At 31.1% G+C, this 17418-nt stretch overlaps 1 protein-coding gene across 1 annotated transcript in view; it reads right to left on the bottom strand.

The window, feature by feature from the left end:
* The window catches only part of Prm (Paramyosin), a 52722-nt gene that overhangs the window by 24805 nt on the left and 10499 nt on the right, over positions 1-17418 (bottom strand). Inside the window, exons 3-7 of the mRNA XM_075303448.1 lie at positions 7529-7615; positions 7304-7470; positions 782-1653; positions 570-697; positions 381-493 (exon numbers count right to left, since the gene is read on the bottom strand). Coding sequence (XP_075159563.1) covers positions 381-493; positions 570-697; positions 782-1653; positions 7304-7470; positions 7529-7615 — 1367 coding nt within the window. The remainder of the gene's footprint in view (positions 1-380; positions 494-569; positions 698-781; positions 1654-7303; positions 7471-7528; positions 7616-17418) is intronic.

Genomic DNA, 17418 nt, shown 5'->3' with positions numbered 1-17418 from the left:
CTGATTCTGATATAAAAAAGAGTTTCAAGAAACTATGCAATCGAATTGGATCTTCAATATAAATGGGTTAAACAAGACCAAGGCTCCCTTTTAGTAGATTGTGTTCCAAGTAATGAAATGAAGTTTCAAAATAATGAAACTTAAAAATGTGAAAATATTTATGTTTTACTGAATTTTATGTTGAGAACAGTTAATACGTCCTTTAACTGACGTCTACATATATGCATATAAATTTTTGTCCAATTGTTTACAAATATTTTTTCTTACCAGACAATGTAGACGACTCTTACTTTTTTCAATGCTTAACCAGTTTAAAAAATCAATTTCTTCAAGGTTTAGTGTAAATATAGAACAAATAAATTTTTAACCATAACACTTACCGGATGATTTCGATTTCTTCATCCTTTTCGGAAATACGGCGTTCGGCTTCGTGGCGATATTGGTTGAAATCGGCAGCAACACGTTGAGCGCGTTGTTCCTCAGCCTTGCGACCCTGTTGAATTGAAAATCAAATCGAATCGATTATCTTATGCTCGGCCATTTGACATTAGTAACTGAGAATAACTTACAGCTTCAGCTTCTTTGTAGGCGGCAGTCAATTCATCGCGTTCATTTTCCAAGCGACGCAATTCCAATTCGAGCTCATGCAAGCGACGGTTCATTTCGTTAAGTGTGCCCTTAGCATCATGGAGATCATCTAAAAAACAAAACGGAATATAATAATATATTTGGGTTAAGTCATCTTTCATCTGAATCTCATCTATATATAGAGCTTACATACCTCCCAATTTCTTGTTCTCACGGCCCAATTGGTTGTTGGCATCCTTAACCTTGTCCAATTCGTGGACGGTGCGTTGCAAGTCCAATTGCTTATTCTTCAAATCGCGTTGGCTATTCTCGTACATGATGACGGTTTCCTCCAAACGGGTCTTGATGTTGACATTCTCCTTCTCCAAGGTGTGGACAGACTTTTGCAATTCCCTGCATGTGTTGTTAGATTTCTCCAAATCGATGATGAGTACCTCAACTTCGCTGGCCAAGCGGGTCTTTTGTTTCTCCAAATTGTTCAATTTAACCAAAATGGATTCCAAATGTTCTTCCAATTCAGTGATACGAACTTGGTATTTGCGACGAATCTCCTCGCACTCCTCAGCACGAGCGGCTACCTCGGCAGAGTATTTGCTTTGCCAGGCGGCAGCATCACCATTGGCCTTGACCAACTGACGTTCCAAGTCAATACGGGCTTCGGATTCTTCCTCAAGTTGAACACGAACAGATTGGAATTCGGTTTCAACTTGATGAAGAGAAGACTCCAACATGGAGCGACGGCGATCTTCATCTTCCAAACGGCGACGGCAGTCTTCCAATTGGGAGACAACCTGGCTCTTGGAATATGAGATGGTATCCAATTGGGATTTAAGATCTTGGACATCCTTGGTCAATTCAATGTTCTCTTGCGAGAGGCGGGTCTTGTGCGAGGTGATGTCGATGACGGTGCGATTGAGTTCCTCAATCTTAACATTCAATTCGGAGATGGATACTTCCAACTTTTCGATGTGTCTGCTGGAGACGTATTTCTCCTTGTTGAAGACTTCGATTTGGCTGAGCAATTCATAGACTTCAGCTTGGAATTTGGCCTTTTCCTTTTCGGCTCTACGAAGTTACAAAACACAAATCAATAAAAAGAAAATTTAATACATTAATAATGCCCTTTAATTGATCCCACTGAATTTAGCTATAAGCATTAACTTTTTAATACTTAGCGTGTATTTCCCCTCATTTATGCTGGGTGATTTCTGCAATAAAGCTTTTCAACAAAAGTTTCAAGAAATGTTTGGGTGGGTGGAATGGGTGAAAATTTACATTATAATATTGAAAAATAAGACATGACTCTGATTGTGTATAATAATTCGTTATACTAGTTAAAATCTTTTTTTAAGATTTAGTTTTAAATTTTGGTAATTAATTACTTTAATTATTTGATTGATGTTTTGATACCGATATGATCGTGAAGCTTGTGATAGTATGATGTATCAAATTAGGTTTGAGCATCTTATCAAAGAGCATGAATAAGTAAAGAGTTCATAGCTGAAAATATGTCTAAATTCCTGGACTAGAGTATGTATATAAAAAGATAAACTATTTAAAAATATCTTTTTGGGCATTAAAATGAATAGGTAGTGTCATATCAAGGGGGGCACTACCAAAGGCCCATAGATGCTGAGCTCTTGGGTGGAATTGGATCGTTTATCTAAAAATGCTACTTTGGATGTGTGTAGAAAAATATAGTCCAAACCATAAGAATCTTAATATGGGTCTAGTGGACTTATTTTCTTAGAGTAAGGGGGACCATGCAACTAGAGATTCAGTGAAAAATTGAGGCGACCAAATTAAGAATTATGGAAGTGTCGAGAATAAGATGAATTATTAACAGTGAAAAAGTAGGTAGAATAGCTCATAGTCCTATACCCAAAGAAATCTTGAGAGGGATATAATAACACCATTTACACAGTTTTGTCCTATTGAATTGTTACACAGTTACTGAGAAGTGTATACGAATATGCATATACCGTCAAGGTCGATTACTCTGAGTGTGGTATGATTCGCATCATTCGGATACCTGGATATAACCAAATAGGAATAAATGGAAGGGTCAATATCATGACAGTCCGTGTGAGGTATAGGTAAAATTTTTGAATATAAGGTTTATATAGTCTATGCGGACTGAGATACAAAAAAAAGGGATGTACTAATGCAGAATAAAACGATTATGAGTAGCATCGTTCCTATTTTGATCCAAAATATGTTAAATTTTTAAATATTGCCCACGGTCGGACCACATGGACATTTTTGTATTTTCATAAATTTAAGTTGTAGAGGAATCTTAAATTTCTGTAAATCGGGATATTGAACTATATGGACCGACATACACCAACATAAATATGTGAATCTAAAACAATACTACTGTCAAAAGGGTGAAAAATAAAGTCAACTCGGGTGATCGCTCTTTTTGTGGGCTATATGAAGATAGTCAATATTTGCATATAGCCCAAATCCAAACCAAATTTGAAGTCAACTTTTTCTAGTCTGAAAGTTCCATTGCTAAACTTTTTATTGATTTGAAAATCGCCTCAAATAGATTTTTGGTGAGGACCAAACTCGACCATGAAAAGTCGGGAAGTCGAAAACTCGACTTTTCCAAATATTGAAAAATCGACTTAACTACATTAAACATTAAAAATGATGACTTTTCCAAATGCTAAAAAATTATAAAATTTTACAAAATTATTTTCATAGTGGTTCAAATTGATTTTGTATAGACAATTGAAGATACAAATTTCGATCGCCAAAATATGTGTCGGCATCATTTTCTGCTTGCAGTCTAAAGGGTCTTACTCTAATGAATTTGACAAAAATATTTTTTTCTTGTGGTTTTGGTCTTTTGGCTACTCTTGTAGCTTTGTCGACATATTCTGTTATAAAAGAAAATGCTGTGGATTTTATTTCATGAAAAAAGTGTCAAATATTTTAGTAAAAGTAAATTTAATATTTTTAAAAATAATTATCATGAATAATAAATGGATAGGCACCAAATATAAGTTTGAAAATAATTCATCAAAGCAGAAAAATATGTACATATCTTTATGGATTAAATAAACCCGCTAACCTATAAATTCTATTAAAAAAACAAAACCAAATTATTCATATATATCATACATACATATTTAATTTTTTGGCTTCTTTTCACCATAATAAAGAAACATCTATGAAAATATTTCACTCAAATTATTTCCTTTTTTTCGAAAACAATTAAAATATACAAAAACAAAAATTGAGTTCGCCAAAAATTGAATAGAAAAAACTAATTTTCAAATATTTCAATACAAATATTTAGGTACATGTGTATGCGTTTGTATAAACCATATGTATATGTATTCTTATATCGCAACCCATAAATGCGTTGGTTGTGTTTTTAATTTTCAAAAATTATTTTTACATATACAAAATATTTTCTAAAAGTATTTTACCGCTGCCACCATTATTGGCCAACATGCCATTCTACGTGGAAAATATATGAAAAAAAAACAAACCGACACACATATCGAATTTCCATAAAGGTGGGCAATACAATAAAAAGAGATGGCAATAGACAAAACAAAACGAAAAACAACATTAACCATTAAAACAAAATTAAGGAAATAACAATTTTATTATTATTCTAGAACCAAAATATATGTATATACATATTCCAACACATTTTGGGAATGCAGAAAAAGTAAAATCCAATCTCTATGCATTCGTTTTCAGAATTTAAGTAATTTCTTATTTTCTTGAATGAAGGGGAGATGGTGAAATAAGTTGCGGAGGAAACGGAACTTATGAGGCTTTTGGAAGCTTTCAGAGTATGCATAGGCAAACACATTGATTTTAAAGGTGTACAAGAGTACAAGAGCATAAGATCAATGTAAACATATAGGTAAGTAACATAGAGTAGACAAGAGACAGAGAGAGAGAGAGAGAGAGTCAATTAATGTTGATGTGTAATAGCTGTGTGTAGGCCACGTTGGGCGTGGGCCGAATACCAATAAACACACACTCACCACGCATTTCTAATGTTTTGAGTATTTTGTCTACATTAAAATGAAACTGCGCAAACTCCTTAAGCTTTTGAGTATTATTAAGAACTCATAAGTTTGCGATAAATATCCATTGCTCTAGATATTTGGAAATTAAATTTTGTTTTTGTATTTTCTTGGGATTTTTCTCCAAATTTACTTTTTTTGTGAAAATTTTACTATTCTTGAAAATGCTTTATAATCCTTATCGTAGAATTTCAATGGCATTTGGCTCAGACAAAATATGTAAACTCCTTAAAAGTCTTTGGAAATTACCTCGACGTTTTGAATAGATTTCATTTTGTTTTCTTCACTTCAAGTGATTTGATCTTCATGGAAATATCTCTGACCTTGAATTTTGGTTTTTTATTACGTTTGGATATTTTTGGATTGCTATGCACACTGTATGTATTTGAATTTTTCAGTGGATGAATACACAAAAATTAGCCTTACTATATAGATATGTATGCATATTATTCTAATACACATATACATATGTATTAAGAAATCGACAATGAACAAAATTATTTCATAAAACTGCCGGCATATACTATATGTATCTATTTTCAGTGCACCTCATGTTCATATTTCATAAGAGTGAGGCACAGGTTGTTGATTTGATTTCAACAAAAACAAAAATTTAACATGAAATATATTTATTTGTAATTCTTGATATAGTTTTTTGCAATAACAAAAATATATTTTTGCATAGAAATACATATAGATATACATAATTTATTATGCATTATATTCCTATAGTCTTTTATCACTGTCTAATATTTCTTCACATGCAAGATTCGTGGCAGCAATAAGGAAACTATTTAATTTATGAAGTCAACAGGAATTCAAGAATATACAAAAAGATAAATATCTATTTACGTAGTTTTGAAATATCATTTGTATAAAATTAATGAATATTAATGAGAGGCAAAAGTCATTATGGAAAGTGTCATGGGAATATGTAAAGATAAGACAAGAATCTTATTTGGGAATGTCAGCTCTTCAGTAGAATGTAAATTTTAAGAAAAATATACCTTGCATATTAAAAATTAAAATATATGGTAAATGCAATATATACTATATGGTTAGGGAATTATATCACCTGCACGAATGAAAATACCAGAAATATTTATAGTGTTGACAAATAATAGCAATAGTTAAGGAAATATTTTTGGTTTTCAAAATGTTAAAAAATAGGAAGGACAAAAAGGACTTGTAATGTACTTCTTAATACCATAACTAGGGGTCACTGGGGGCTAAAGCATATTCAGACAATTTTAGTCCCCCTCTAGAATTTTCATCCGGGTTTTGAGACTTTCATTTTAGATGGTCTTCACTAGAGAAAAATTCCGCTCTACGTTAAGGATACTATGACAACATTTATAAAATATTACGCGACATCTATTTGTGGGAGTTATATTTAAATTTAAAAGTTTTTTTTTTTCAAAACTAATAGCACTCGCTTTTGTGCCAGAGTTTTTCTCTGTGCGATATTTTATTATAATTAACTAAAAATTAGATGGGTTGGCTTTCACAAATTTGAGTAAAGTCAATCATGTATATCTATATAAAATAGTATATAGGATGAAATATGACTTATGCATAATATGACCATATAAAAATTGGGCAACAAGTAAAGATTTGAATAGTGAATAGAAATTTTTTGTGACATTTTCGAAAAACCACAAAATGAATATATATCCGGTTTTCTCAAATTTAAATCCGATCAATAAGAAATTTCCATAATTTGCAAATTAGTGCACTGGGGGTTAAAATTTTAAATTCGAAAAGTCGACATATTCAAATTTTGAATAAATCGAAAATATTAAATTTTGATTCTTACTAAAATAACTATTGTAGACATATATGTATATTGAAGATTCATGTGATAAATCTGATATTTTTTCCCACACAATTGCATGATGAAAAATTGTTTTATATCATTGGTTACAAATTAAGGTAATACGGCAATATTTGTGAAAATTGAGGGTGACATATAAATAGGAGTGAATCTAACAGACTATTTTTTATATTTTTGAAGCTAAAGGTCTTCTCTTGCGAAATACATTTTGACAAGTTTTTTGCCGAGAGAAAAATAATGATATAGTAGTAATGAAGAATGGATAAAATTAAATGTAAATATTTCTATAGCTGAACCAATAAGCAAATTTCCATGAATATCGTACAGATAAATTAGAATGAATTAATGAATTAAATTAGAAATGGTAGACATCGACCTTTTATATGGTACTTCATTGATTATATTTAGATTAAATACAGTTTAAGTCTCAAAAATCACAAAGTCGCTTTATATGCTGATGCTACTTAAAAGTGATTAGATAGACAGACAGATGGAAAAATATAGATTAGGTCTTGTAGTGAAATGAAGTCTATTTCTTATGTTATTAGGATATACCAACAATATGTCTATGAAATTTTGAAACTATATAATAATCAGTTGCACTGAGTGTTAGGATGTTTAAAATTTTTTTGAACACTTTTACAGTGACAAACTGATTTTGTTAATATCTTGGTGGATATTTTTGAGGTTTTGATTATATTCACTTGGATGTATGGATACAAATTTTTTCAATATTATTATTGCAAAAAGCTAAAGCAAATTACATATATAGAACTTTTATGTAACATATATGAGATATCATATATGGAACATATTGATAAATTACCTGCTCTTCGATTTGGTAAGGATATCGATTTGTTCTTGGAAGTCGGCAATAATTTCGTTATGCTTCTTCTTAAGCATCATGGCGGTTTCTTCGGATTCCAAATGGACATCTTCCAACATTTTGCGCATTTTCATTAATTCGGTGTCACGCTTGCGGTTGGCTTCGAACTGTAAGGTAAATGAGTTTTAATTAAATAATATTTGTAAGGATTTACAATACACATACCTGGTGTTCAGCACCACCTTCAGCTTCTTCAAGACGTTCAGACATCTGAATGACTTGGACACTGAGATCGGCTTTCTCGCGTTCGATCTAGATTTAAAAGTAAAAAATAATAAGAAAAAATACGTTTAAATAATTTAAATAAATAATTTATTTGAATAACGGATAAAAAATATTGCAAATATTTCCTACATTAAAAGGATACATTTAGTATCAGTCTCATTTGATAATCGATTTTTTGTGATGATGGTAGTGTATATTTTTCAATAATATTAGTACCTATAACATCATATTAGGTTTTCAGTGTTTTTTTGAGTGATTCGATTTTGACTACAGAAATGATGTATTCACAGAAAAAATATGACCAAAATATTTCCAATAAAAAAGTTAATTGAAGTTGAAAATTTTTTCAATTCATAAATTAATTGATACAATTAACTTTTTAATCAAGATAGAAACATTAAGTTAATTAAGTCAATGATTGAAAATTTAAAAAAAAAATTATACAATTAACTTTTTAATCAAATTCGGAAGACTAAGCCAGTTAAATACAAGTATTTACGGGCGTAAGTTCGGCGAGACCGAATCTTATGTACCCTCCACCATGGATTGCCTTCTACACAATCGAATTTCTTACGTTGTCGTATCTTATACCTTGCTATCGGCAAGTATTACCATAGCCTTCTAAACTGTAAGTTAGTCCATACGTGATATATATTAGCCACAAAAAGCAGATTGAATACGTATATATTTCAATTCTTGACCGGTCTATATAGGAAAGTCTACAAATATTACAATCCGATATGAACTTTTGCGCGGTAATTAGAGAGCCAGAATTTAAATATGGTGGTCGCTTTAAATGGAGCTATATACACTAATGATATGGACCGATATGGACCAATTATTGTGTGATTGGGGACCGGTTTATCTGGGGGCTATATATAACTAAGACCGACTCCGACTAAGTTTGGCAAGGTTGTTAGCGGCCATATACTAGCACAATGTACCAAATTTAAACCGAATCGGATTAATTTTGCTCCTACAAGAGGCTTCGGAGATCAAATCTGAGGATCGGACTATATGGGGACTCTATATAATTATAACCGATATGGATAAAATGGTTGTTAGAGACCATATACTAACAACACGTGCCAAATTTCAACCGGATCGGATGTATTTTACTCCTTCAAGAGGCTACGGAGGTCAAATCTGAGGATCGGTTTATATGGGGGCTATCTATAATTATGGACCGATATGGATAAGTTTTTGCATGGTTATTAGAGGCCATATACTTATACCATGTACCAAATTTCAACCGTATCGGATGAAGTTTGTTCCCCCAATAGGCTCCGGAGGTCAAATCTGGGGATTGGTTTATATGCAGGCAATATATATTTATGGACCGATATGGACCAATTTTTGCATGGTTGTTAGAGACCATATACTAACATCACGTACCAAATTTCAACCGGATCGGATGAAATTTTCTCCTCCAAGAGACTCCGGAGTTCAAATCTGGGGATCGGTTTATATGGGGGGCTATACGTAAACGGTCCGATATGGCCCATTTATAATACCATCCGACCTACATCAATAACAACTGTGTCAAGTTTCAAGTCGAACTGTGTCAAGTTTCAAGTCGATGGCTTATTTCGTCCGGAAGTTAGCGTGATCTCTACAGCCGGACGGACATAGCTAGATCGACTCCGAATTTCACCACGACCCAGAATATATATATATATATATATATATATATATATATATATATATATATATATATATATATATATATATATATATATATATATATATATATATATATATATATATATATATATATATATATATATATATATATATATATATATATATATATATATATATATATATATATATATATATATATATATATATATATATATATATATATATATATATATATATATATATATATATATATATATATATATATATATATATATATACTTTATGGGGTCATAGAGTAATAGTTCGATGTGTTACAAACGGAATGACAATGTTAATATACCCCCCATCCTATGATGAAGGGTATAAAAAGTGAGCATTTTTTTAAATTTTAATTTTAATTAAAAATGTATTTAAATTTGCTAATGAAATCAATTAATTTTTTAATCAAGAATTTTTCCTATGCTCAATTAAAACTGTGATTGATACTATCATTTTCGTGATTGAAGAAATATTTATGGTCCTAAAATACCTCTAGATTTCTACCTTCAGACAAATGGGATGAAAACCACGGTTTCAAGAAGCCCAAGAAATCAACTCGGGAGATAAGTCTATTGAGGGCTATAACAAAACATGGACCGATACATACCATAATCGGCACACCTTTTGTGGGTTCTAAACTACCTATAGATATACATTTTCAGACAAATCAGATAAAAATTGCGGCGTCCAGATGCTCAAAAGACCAAATTGCGGTTTGATTTATGTATATGTGGACTATATTAAAACCTGGACAGAACTTGACCTTTCTACAGACAAAAATCTAATCTGCGCCAGATTTCAGAACGATAGTACCATTATTGGGGGTTGCAGCGTGATTGCAATAGCCAGGCTGACATACGCCCGAGAGTTTCTCCTTGATTAAGAATATATAAAATGTATATAGTTGGAAATCAAAGTGTTACAAACGGAATGACAAACATATTATACCCCCATCATAAATCTATGGTGGTGGGTATAAAAAATAATGATTATAAAAAATATAAAGGACAATAAATTGTCACTCTAGTTGGAAGAGGCAGCGAATATTGTTTTTTTTCCAAAGATATTAAACTACTGGACGTTCCAAAGACAAACAAACTGAAATACCGGATTCTTGAAAGTAAAAATTGCAAAAATATAATTTTTATACATCGAACCAAAGTATTTTATATTTTTTATTTTTTTTTTTTATCCGTAAAGATTCATCATATCAAAACTGTATATTAAATGTGGTATATTGTGACGTATTAGCAATAATAAGAAATTATGCATACATAATACGCCATATAGCACCATTTTCTAGAATTATATATAAAAGCTTTGTTATAAAGCTTCTAGTTTTATTGAATTAAATCTTATTTTATTGTATTAATACATCATCCATAATTATTTAGAAAATCTTATCAAAAATTATTATTAATACTTTAACTGTCAATATCCAAAAAATATTGCAATTAAATATTTTTTTTTTATGTAGACATAGACCATCGTATGGTCTGCAATAAATCATTATACGGTAAACAATAATAACATTTGGTACAGTGATTATTATTCATTCAAAGGTAACGCATCATCGAAAACGTACTTATTTTGTGTTTGGCAAAATGCCAAATATAAGAAAAATACATGAAATAAGCAAAAAATAGAAATTCACATAAAATCTGCATAAGGAATATCTAGAAAAAAAGAAATATACACGCCACAGCATTACATGTGATGACAGAGAGAAATGTAAGAAAATATAATGGTCCAACCAACATTGTTTAAAAGTTTCCAAAATCAAAAATTGAGGTGAGAAATTCTATGCTATGCATAAATTTGGAGTAATTTAATTAAAAATCTATTTCGTTGTGCGAACAATGAACAGAAAATTTAATTATGTACCAATGAAATGACCCAGATTAGAAATGTGAACAATTCAGCCAAGCAAAAAACGCCGATGAATGAAAGGCATTTTTATTAAGGTAGAAAATGCAAACACAATTTTTATTTACATTTCCAATTCAACGAAGTGCACTAGTAATGAAGCATAAAATTCATCCAATATGCCTGAGTGATTTCGATTTAATTCCTTAATTGTAATTGATTTTTACAGGCCTGTCGAGTAGGTTATTGATAACCCATACCATTAGAACATTAGTATATCGAGCAAATAATTTTGCTTCAATTGAAAAAAAAAAAAATTACATGGATTTGTAGTTGAAGCAAATTTATTAATTTCAGTTTTCAAATAAATATCAATAAAAAGTAATTAGTAACGTAGAGTATTTGTCATATCTATGGAAGGACTAAATAAAAGCCTATCACATATTATTGCGAATAAATTTATACGTTGCCTATGGTTTAAAATTTTTTGAATTGCCATATGAAAAGAGATCGTCATGTATGTAGATAGCCTTCAATAACATGCCATATGGAATTGCGTATTAGAAACTGTTTTTGCAATGAGCTCACAGTAGAACTAGGCTGCATTCTATGACATTGGTCTCAGAGAGATTTTTGTATAAAAAATTTTAGCTTAGCCTCAAATAGACCGCTTTAATATTATTAGGTAATTTGTGACTATTTCTCCTCAGATGGGCATAAGTTTGGTCCGCAATCAAATTGCTCGATAATGTGATTGTTTTAGTATTGATTAAATTGACTTTAATATTGTTTGACTTTACAGGGCAATATATGAATTTAAAACTTTAATGAAATGATTGCAGAAGAAACCATCCATTACAAACCAAAACAATTGTATAATTTTCTCAAAATTTCAAGTAATATTTTTATTTTTACCACCACAATAAAACTAAAAAGTTTGTAACACAAATAATTATATATTTCCCAGCCTATAATCTTTAGATTTAAGACAAAAACACTTCAAATACTTATATTGAAGAATTTTCATCTTTGGTTTACAGCTTTTTAGGAACTAAGAAACCATTTTTTAATTTAAATTATCTGTTATAATTTCGATTTTTAAACTGGCATTTGTTTGTATAGCTATTCATATTAATACATCGAGAAAAAGAAAGAAAATTCGATAAATGAGTCCTGTATTCTAATTTTAATTTTTATTGACTTAAAGATAGATAGGTCCCTAAGAAATGTCTTTATTTTAAAGAAGACGAATCTTTAGCTCGGAATCAATACGAAAATCCTTAAAAGAAGGACAACATCTTTGGATCACAGTAAACTTTTTTTGAGTGCGGTGACATTTGTCAAAGGCAATATTGTCTTTTAAATTTAAATTTAATAAAAAATCAGATAAAATGCCTGCACAGGTTTTTATTGGTTTGGTTCGTAGAGGAGTGTATAAAAAATTATGAAACGATATGAACCAATTTTCGGATGATAGTTTGCATGGTAGTCATATACTGCAAATATCGCAAAACTCCCATGGTTAGGCCCATTTCCTTAGGGGGTATTAAAATTCCCTTTGCTGAGTGTGCAAATTACCTTGGCGTTATTTTGGACAGGAAACTGAACTTTAAGCTTAATATTGAAGAAAGGGCGAGGAAAGCAACGGTAGCTTTGTACTCGTGCAACAAGGCAATAGGAAAAAAGTGGGGACTAAATCGAAAATTGTGCATTGGCTATATATACACGGCAGTGGTTAGACCTATATGGTGTTGTAGTCTGGTGGCCGGCACTTCAGCAGCCGACAAGTTTAGACAAAGTTCAGCGCATGGCGTGCCTGTGTATATCAGGCGCATTCTGTAAGACACGAACAAATTCCCTTAATGTCATGCTGCATCTATTGCCTTTAGACACTTTGGCCAAACAGTCAGCTGCAACAACGGCTGTGAGGTTGCGCGAGCTATCGCTGTGGTCGGAAAAAAGTTACGGTCACAGTTCGGTCCTCAAAATAATGCCAGATATGCCTAACGTAGTGGATTATACTTTGGCGACACCACTTTTCGACAAAAAGTTTGAAACTCTAATTCCCAACAGTGAGGCGTGGTGCACAAAGGTCCCGGGGAATAAACGATTTATAGATTTCTACACTGATGGCTCCAAATTGGATGGGCAAGTGGGTTTCGGATTATATTCTAAAGATCTGGAACTTCGAATAGCGAAAAGATTACCTAATCACTGTAGTGTTTTTCAGGCTGAAATATTAGCAATAAGAGAGGTGGCGAATTGGCTGAGAAGTAATGTTCCAAAAAATGTGGGCATATATACTTAGACAGTCAACCTGCAATAAAATCCTTGGACTCTGTGTTCCTCAACTCGAAAACGGCCATCGACTGCCGCAAATCTCTCAATGAGATGGCTGAGCAGTACAATATTCACCTAATATGGGTGCCTGGCCATAGGAACATGAGTTGGCGAGGCTAGGAACTACCTTACATATTCCAGGGGAATTAGAATCTGTTGGTATACCCCTGGCTACCTGCAAGCTCTCACTGCGTGAGAAGGCTGTTATGATGGCAAATGTTCGATGGGAGAATTGCAAGGGTTGTAACGACACCAAGCAAATATGGCCCCATTTAAACTTAAACCGCACACTAGATATGCTAGAGTTCTCGAGACGTCAGATATCACTCCTGATATCTGCTATGACGGGTCGCTGCTGATAGGCGATTTTGCAAAAACTATAGGCGCGAAGTGTAATGACTATTGTATGAGCTGTCATGATGCGGAGGAAAAGGAATCAATTAAACACCTCTTGTGTGAGTTTCCTGCATTTTGTGTAAGGCGTAAGCAAATTTTAGGGGCATATAGCTTTAGATTACTGGCGGACCTGGAAAACGTTAACTTAAGCAGAAAATCGAGAAGGTTCAGCGGTTAAAACTAGAAGTGTCCATATGTAATAGGTACTTTTAGTTAATGTGGTGTCACAATGGACTGAATAGTCTTAGTGAGCCTGAATCTTAATCGGGCCGCCACTTTAACCTAACCTAACCTATCGTAGATCGGATGAAACTATTTCCTCCCTGACGCGTTCGCTCTATATGGGACTTATACCTATAAGTGGTCCAATATGACCCATTTGCAACACCATCTGATCTACATCAACAATAACTACTTGTACCAAGTATCAAATCGATAGCCTGTTTCGTTCGGGAGTTAGAATGATGGCAACAGACGGACATCGTTAGATCGATTCATAATTTCTCCAGGACCCAGTATATGTATATTTTATGGGGTCTGAGACCAATATTTCGATGTGTTATAAATGGAATGACACAGTGACAAAATTGGTGATATTGTCTAAAATATTTCAATCGTATAAGTAATATTAATTGGGTAAGCAGGAGCGTATGATGTGTTTATGTGTATCAAATATTAATTATACGCTCTAAACTACTTATGAATCAGATATATGTACCTATGAAAGAGGAAAATAATTTCAAATCTGTATTTCATATAATCTAAACTGTTAGGAAAATGGCTATGAAATATTTTGATATATTTATAGTCTTTTGATGGCTCTCGCAATAATTTATTCTGAGTAAATTATCTCAAACAAGAAGCATACAATATTTATATTTGATGGAAATTGATATATTAGGATACTAAACTACATCACACATTTATTATATTAACGACATTTCCAAATAAATTCGATCTAGAAGAATTTATATAATTTTAATTGAAATCTTTTTTTATATATATCAAAATATTTAATAAATAACACAACTCATAAAAATATTAGTCATCTTTGCTCATCTCAAAGGCAATACGAATGATGATTAAAATAAATCTTCGCACCTCATTAGAGATTTACTTTTTGGCAAACTCAAAAAACCAACTATCTAAAATCCACAACAGATGGTCAAAACTTATTGTTGGTCTTCTGATGTTGGCCTTAGAAACGTAAAATAAAATTGGAAAAAAAAACACTACCGATAGATGAAACACATCACCTAATTTTCTCTTTTGAACATATATACATATATATATTTATAGTAAATTCAAAACAATATTTGTATGAATATAGCTGTGACTGATGTAATGACTCACTGATCTCATTTCGATGTGTATTCGTTTGAGAGAAAAACCTTTCAGTTCCAACATGTGTCATAGTTTTATTTATAATAATAGTGTATATCCATAATGCGTAGAATGTAGACTATAAATGGAGCAAGCAAGAAAACATTAAAATTTCCGAAATGTTGTACTTTTCTTTTGTAAAATAGTAAATATAGCTCTATGTAGCTGAGGCCCCAAATATTAAATAAATCATTATTTAATTTATTACTATTAGAATGCCAAATATACTTAAAACAACGCATTTATTTTTTTTTTCGATACTATAATTATGTCTGTGTGATTATCACTAATAGGTCGGGGATGCTTCCCCATTTGTTTTTTCTATCACTGGGTCTTTGAACTCACAATAACTTGTGTTTCAAATACGTTAATTGATTGTAGGGTCAGTTTAATAGATTTTTTTTAATTGGATAATAAGTTTATAAGAACATGACCTTTTTTGATCTTTGAAATTAATTTAAAATGACCTTTCGAAAATGACAAAATTCTCAATTATATTATTCTCCTACCTATGAGGATATTCTCAGAATATGTAAGCTGTAAACAAAAACACTTAGTTGTATTCAAAGTTGAATGTCATTTATTAAAATTGCTCTAAGCAAAGGATAAAATGTAAAGAGATATCTATGTACATTGTCCAGGGAATACTTGAAACATTATACATGAAACATTATAACATTATACTTTTAAAACAAACGCCATTTGAGAATTTTGTTTGAGTAATTTAAAGATTTAAATATAGGTTTATAGTACATATAAAAATTGTAATTTAAATAATATAAAATTAATATAAAATTTTAATTTAAATAATATAATTTCAACAAATTAATGAAATTTTGTAATTTTATGATTACACTGAATTATAAAGCCTAAATATATTTGAAGAATTTTGTATCAATTTAACACATACTTAAAATACTTGAAACTCCACTGGAGTTAGGGTGGGCTAAATTTACGGACTATAAATTTAAAATTTTTATAAATGCTAAATGAATGTAAATCATACCAAAATTTTTCTTCCCTCGATTCCTTTTAACATTTACCAATTTCAGACTAACTCAATTTAAAGCATGGAATGATAAATACATTGAAGTTATTTATTTATTTATTTATTAAACTTATAGTAAATATAAGAATAATAGAGAGAAAATCTAGCATTAGCTACTTAGGCTATCAGCTAACACATTGAAGTTATTAAGGCTAACGAAACAATGGCATTTTTAAGAAACAAATTCAATGGCCGCATTATCGCCCTTGTTTGGACTTTATCTATTAGGTGTACGCCAATAAGTTAGCAATAATTCAAGGGCTTAAGAATGAAATAATAGCATCATCAAATATATCATTGAAATTGTTTTTGTTTTTCAAATAAATATCAATAAAAATTATTTAGTAGTGTAGCCATATCTATGGAAGTTCTATATAAAAGCCTATCACATATTATTGGGCATAAATTTTTACGTTGCCTCTAGTTTGATTTTTTTAAATTAACAGAATTTTAACCTCGAGCTCGTTTCAATCAACAATTCATTAATTGGAAGAATTTTAATATCTTTAAAATTGTTTTCTCCGAGTCCCAGCTTGGGATTTCCTGTTGCTGGTTTTTGTTCAGCTAGATCTTTTTTCGAAATTGATTCTCACTCACCAGTAAATGAGAATGGAGTTTTGAAATGGTTTATAATATTGGAAAATTTTTTGGAAAAACATTTTTTTCTTCTGCTCGAAAGAGTCATATTTAGTCCAGAGAGAAGTTCAGCTGTGGTATTACAATGGTCTGAGTGAGCCTAAAATAACGTGCTGCCACTAAACCTAACCTGGCGCAGAATCAGATATCATCAATATATTATCAATTAAAATTTTATTTGAATCAAAAAAAAAAATGCCTAAACTGGCCCACAATAAGATATCATCAATATATTCTCAACTTTATTTCAATAAAAGAAAAATATTCAATAAATTCAATATAAATTTACATAATAACAATAATTTTTGAATCATAACAAAAATCAATCACATATCTTATTTGAATCAATTAAATTTTATATCTGATCAATTAATTTTTTACTTGGCTTTACACTCAAAAAAAAGTGAACTCTATATTTCACTAAAGCCAATTTAACTTTCGTTTAGTTCATGGAATTATTATGTTTGGAGAAAGTTTC

Source organism: Haematobia irritans, chromosome 4, assembly GCF_050003625.1.
Source record: "Haematobia irritans isolate KBUSLIRL chromosome 4, ASM5000362v1, whole genome shotgun sequence".
In the NCBI taxonomy this organism is placed as follows: domain Eukaryota; kingdom Metazoa; phylum Arthropoda; class Insecta; order Diptera; family Muscidae; genus Haematobia; species Haematobia irritans.
Note: the sequence above shows the minus strand (reverse complement) of the source record. Positions and strands in the feature narration are given on the sequence as shown.